The sequence below is a fragment of the Hyalella azteca genome, unplaced genomic scaffold (genome assembly GCF_000764305.2).
Source record: "Hyalella azteca isolate HAZT.00-mixed unplaced genomic scaffold, Hazt_2.0.2 contig12962, whole genome shotgun sequence".
Lineage (NCBI taxonomy): Eukaryota > Metazoa > Arthropoda > Malacostraca > Amphipoda > Hyalellidae > Hyalella > Hyalella azteca.
Genome location: NW_025942902.1, coordinates 15925 through 21471, shown reverse-complemented (window position 1 = coordinate 21471; position 5547 = coordinate 15925). Strand labels below are relative to the sequence as shown.

Sequence of the window (5547 nt, the reverse complement as noted above, 5' to 3'; positions counted from 1 at the left end):
ACAACATTAAAGTACCACTTTATAAATACTTTCGCAGTTGTTTCTATAACATAAGTAATACGAGATAAGATATTATAGTGAGCTTCATTACCTATCTAATCTTCTACATAAGTCTCCTCATGGTAGTCTTCTTATAAAGATTGCGATGTGCGCTTGGCTTAAAATATGTTCAGAAAGACTAAAGTTCATGTATAAATATTATTCTATTATCGAGAAGATATATTTCGTGTTATATTACAATTACTGGCTAGCCTTCATCGACAGATCATTGTAAATCACAGCGCTGCGATTTTTTTTTTTGCTGACGTACGTCGTTCAGTTGCGGCAGCTAGTTACGCGGCGTTGGCTTTGCTATTTAATGATCCATGATCTGTTCAAACTCTTCTGGGAGCCTGTCGCTCAGCGATTCTGTGTTGTTCGTTTATGTGGTCGCTCCACTGAATTCGTCTTGAAGTAAATTTTAACGGAACTGCGCGTCGAGATGAGAGGTTGCCTTTTTACTAAAGTGATTCGAGCTTTTTAAATTGCTTATTTCAGTATATTTAATCAATTGTTTGTAAATAGTTAAATGTTATTAACATTGACACCTAGAATTCCATACCATATCGAGCGATCAAAAACGTAACTATTGGTCTCCATGCTCGTTTCTCAACGTTCCATTCGGGTGCGATAGGCAACCAGTGAAGCGGAGAGAACTGTCCTCTCATTCTAACTCGTTCTGAATTCAAGAAACAATTTTTTGAGCTTTTGAACTCGTGCGTAATCGCATGCGTTCAAGTTTATCCGCTAAGCTTTGAAGTTTTAAAATTTAAATGAACATCTGAAAGTCATATATTTTTGTACATATCTTTGGGATGTGTGTTTAGAGTTATTCATGTGTAAAGTTTCATGTATTTAGTGTAGATAGTCTGATAGACTGCATGATGGGAATGACGCGACGACAGACGTTCATGTTGAACTGAATGAAGAACATCCGGTGAAGGCCGCAGGTTTTTTTCTGTTTACTTGAGTTATTTTAAAATTCTTCCAGTGAATGAGAATATCACTATATTAGAGCGCTAGAACTGGTCCGCGGACCGAATAATCTGGCTTGATATATCTAGCGTATATTTTTTATACTAACATTGACCCTGCCGTTTTGAACTAATCCACTAAATTACTTCATTTGTTACTATTTCTTAGCGAATTCAAGGCGAAGATTTCTTGAGCATACGAATTTTTTTCAGCTGAGGTTCATGAACTAATGTGCGAGATCCGTACAGTTTACACTTGTTCGGTCCGATTTACTGTAATTTTAATAGTTACAGTAAATAATAGTTGTAACGGCCGCTCAGGGGGGGACTTCTGACGCGTGTCTGTGCTCGTCAGAAGTCCTATAGGATTTCGCGCCTCTAGGGTCATAGTTCCTGTGCTCCCCACCACTGAGCTCGCGGTATCTGTGGGTCTCAGTTGTGGGTTTAAGTTATTATGTAGGTAGGATACCTTACATTAAGTTACTATGTAGGTAGGATTCCTTACATTTCCCTTCTCTGTCTCTCTCGCGCGGGCGGCCGACGTCCCGTGTAAGAGACGTCTTGTTCGAGTGTCTTCGTTTCTGTTGCTTTTCACCTGTCCCTCCTTGTCACTTCGTCTCTTTGAGATGCTAACGCTGCTTCTTTCGAGCCTTCAGCGGGCTGGACAATTGGGACCTTCCGCTCGTTGTGGGTGATGAACAATTTTTTTTGACTTGAGAAACCTGTAATTGAGACCTTCCATCTCGTTGGTGATGTTCATCTTGACTTTCGGTGCGAGATAGTTGAACAGCTGAAACACTAGTAAACATGTGGCAACTAAACCAAACTAATAGTCCACCGACGACTTCCCACTTCCTTCTGCACACCACTTTAATTTAAGACTAACATGTTTGTCAGGCTTCTTGCGAATGAAGTGTGGTCGATCTTGGGACAAGCGGTTTGCAATCTTCAAAACGAAGGTTCTCATGTTCCGCTTGATGGTTAAACATGAAGGTTCTGTACTACCTCGATTAATTCCATCGCTACGGTTGATGTCAAATATCACATATAAATTGTCTCAAGATCTTGTTCTGTAACTTTAATACGGATGAATTGAGATATCTTGGACATAAAAAAACCTACAATTCGAATTTGGTTGTTCGATTAATGTGTTAAATTCGAAGCATCATCTCCTGTAACATCATTGTTCATAACATATGGCATCAGGAACTTTTGTTTCGGTCAACTTTGCGAAACGACAGCGATGCTATTTACCAAGAACATGTTAAAGTTGACCTCGAGTAAAATAGTATGGAAGTGCAACCCTATAAAGTCGGCCTAATGAAACATTTTATTTCTAGAGTTATAGGGCGATTTAATATGCGCTGTATATTAATTTAGCTGATCTTGATGAAATTTAGGTCGTCTTCAGACAAAGCCATAGACTAGTTTTACTCTTAAGGGTGTGACCTTCGAATTATTCTGTGAATGGTTAGATGGTTCAAATGAATACAAACTATTTTAAATTATCGTCTTAGCTACGCTAATATTAATGAATTTTCCGCTTAGGCCTCGTACGCAAATGCCATCCCTATTTCCAATTATTTTTGTATTAATACAGGTCGGTGATTCTGATGTAATTTCTGAGTATGCCAATGTCGCGTTCGTAACTGTAACACTTATGCCCTCTGTTGGTTCTTGATTAGATGTGCAAAAATCGCTTGAAATTTGATTGTAATCCCTCGAAACGACTTCAGGCCAAGGAAAAGAAGAAGCTTTTCTCTCAAACTTTTTACATCGACCATATACGAACGCCTCACGTTCTATAACATAGATGATAGGTTTAAATATTACATGAAAAAACCTTACATCATCACACTAAGCTGGACATATTATGTGTAGTAATTACAGCTTTCAGAGAAACGTCAGTTAAGCTTTTTTGGTAGAAAGTCGAGTCACTAGAATGTGATCTATCAGGCGTGATGCATCGATCATGTCGAAGATACCTCTTCGGCATCATAATAGGCAACTCATTAACAATTTCCACACACCGCAAATATCCAGATTAAACATTTATTTTATTTTATATTGTGCGGTTGCTTCGTGTTTTGACCAGTAGCTTCCCAAAATTGCAGTTAAAACTCCTACATTACAGCAAAAAAATGCGATGCTTTCAAGCCAAATAGGAAGTAACACGCTGAGGCCTTGGAACTCGAACAAATATGCCGGCATCAGCCACGCACCCTGAGCGAGCAGCCATAACCCCAAGAGCAAGCAGCTTTTGCGACATGAAAAAGTCAAGCTACTTGCAAGTAGTGGTATGAAGACGATGTACCACACAAAATACTGCGATGTGACCACTTTGTTGAACGTAACGAACGAAAACGTTTGAGCAAACATCGCGAGCACGATGTGGTCACGGTGAGAGTAGGCGATTCCATACACTAACACCAACACTAGCTGATGGGCAAATGTGACTAGCCCGAGGCCAGGGATCACTTGGTCAACAGTCAAATACATCAGATAGAAGTAGATAGAGAAATTATGACGAGTGTCTACGCGCGATAAATGATACAGAAAAGCTTCACTTATGTAATCCCACCCGTAGAGGAAGTAGGCAGCGTACGTGAGCAGAATAAAAGAAATTCCAGAAGACATCACTAAATGAAGTCTTTTACGAGTTGGACGAAACCATTCCCACGAGTGTACAGATTGCTGTTCGAGAGACAGGTAAAGCGGAAGGCTGTATATGATGGGATATAATTTGAAATGCACCGCAGTGCCGAGTGCAAAACCCGTGAGCACAACACGGCCCTGTAAGTGGGAGTAAATTATGAGGAGCACGAGACATGCCATGACAGACTCTGCAGAGCCACGGGTGGAGATAGCAATCAGCAGTGGATTGTACAGCCACAACAAGGAGTGGCGCACAGCAACGTGAACGGGTTGCTTAAGGCGGATTATGCAGTTGATGAGATATCCTGCAACTAAGTCAAGGATACAGAACAAGACTTTACCACACGCTGGATGGCAATTAATGTTTGGTAGGAGCAGGTAGGCCAGGAATGGAGTATAGCGATATGTGTGACGAGCAAACGGCGACTTGCCTTCACTGATGTAGCGCGCCGCGTCGGTCACGACATGGTAGTCGACGTCGGTGTACGGCACAGCGTTGTGCTTGTCGTGATACACGCCGTATATAATAAGCCCAATACGGACCAAGCCAGCTAAAATCAGATGAGGATATTGTCTAGACATTAACACTTCCAGTCCCATTCTGACTATCTGGTCCAAATCAAAATCTCAGATGAAGTAAGAATTTTTTCGTAGCGGTAAAAAGAACTAAATAATAATATATACCGTACTATAATCAACATTAATAATTTATCAACTAGATCCCTTCAAGCTAGACATACATGAGCACTTAATACTTGGTACTCATCTTTTTTGCAGATTTCAAGATGCATTCTTTAAAAAGAGCAAACTCTTTAGCGCAGTCATCCTTGAGGACATTCTGCTTAAGAGCAACACATCTAGCATACCGAGTAGCAGGCTCATGGCACTCCTTCAAAAGCAGTGGAAACTTCCGGAATCTCTCTCGAGCTTTCCGAACCGAATCCATTTACGAAGGCCGTTAAGTTCAAGCTTTTTTTCATTCCTTCATTAGATGTCACTTGGTTTTGCTGGCTCGGCAACGACAGAAAGTGCACCTTTAGTTCCCGTAAAATTTTGCAGGGAACTTGGGAGAAATGCTTCCTTGGCCTGTTGGGCTAAATCAATCGCAGGAAAGATAAATATATCGAAAATGAATCCACCATAAAAAGCAGTAACAAAACCAGCAGTGCTAATTATCATGAATCGTCGAGGGTTTTGGGCGAATTTTTTTGCAATCCAATTTTTCGTCTTGCCCGGTTTAGGTATCGGAATAGGACGATTCAAGTACTGTGAAGAGAAAACCATCATCAGATAATGAATTTATCTATCTTTTTTGCAGTGGACATTGAACGTCATATACAAAGCATTGAACGTTCTGTGGAAAAAATTTTCCATACAAAACCAACAAATACTTTCATTGACAATTAAAACACAAATTTAAATCAAAGTGCTTTGGTAATTATTAAATTAATGCACCGCTAAACATTCTCGTGCCAAAATATGGCAACCAGCTCAAAATTCCAAAAAACCAACAACAATATCTAAAATTTTATTGAAAATCAGAAACATATTTGAATCAGAATAGTTGGGTAATTATCAAATCCATGCATTACTCAATTTTTTAATACAAGATGCATCTTATCCAGGGCGTAATTCTCACCAATGCGGGATCAAAGCGAGGTTGAGTTCTGGTCTTAAGAGCAGGCTTGTTGTACAGCCACTCATGTCCTGGTGATTGACTCTTGGACACTGGAGGCACCTTTGTCGTCTCCTTTTGATTGGACATGCCTAGCAAGTCACACGATGATCACCTGAAAAAGGAAACCATTTCAAGGACGTGATGCAAGTTACCAAATTTCTTTACTGCAATAAGAAATTCTACACAATAAAATTCACATTG

At 40.0% G+C, this 5547-nt stretch overlaps 1 protein-coding gene across 1 annotated transcript; it reads right to left on the bottom strand.

Annotated features, from left to right (window-relative positions):
- Nucleotides 1-2768: 2768 nt before the first annotated feature.
- LOC108672185 (GPI mannosyltransferase 1-like) lies at nt 2769-4405 on the bottom strand. The gene has a single exon (XM_018159818.2). It carries the CDS (start codon nt 4266-4268, stop codon nt 3066-3068), a length of 1203 nt encoding a protein of 400 aa, XP_018015307.1. The 5' UTR covers nt 4269-4405; the 3' UTR covers nt 2769-3065.
- Nucleotides 4406-5547: the final 1142 nt, after the last annotated feature.

What these genes read in the sequence shown, in the direction of transcription:
- LOC108672185 (XM_018159818.2), bottom strand. Translation starts at nt 4,268, where the DNA reads ATGGGACTGGAAGTGTTAATGTCTAGACAATATCCTCATCTGATTTTA.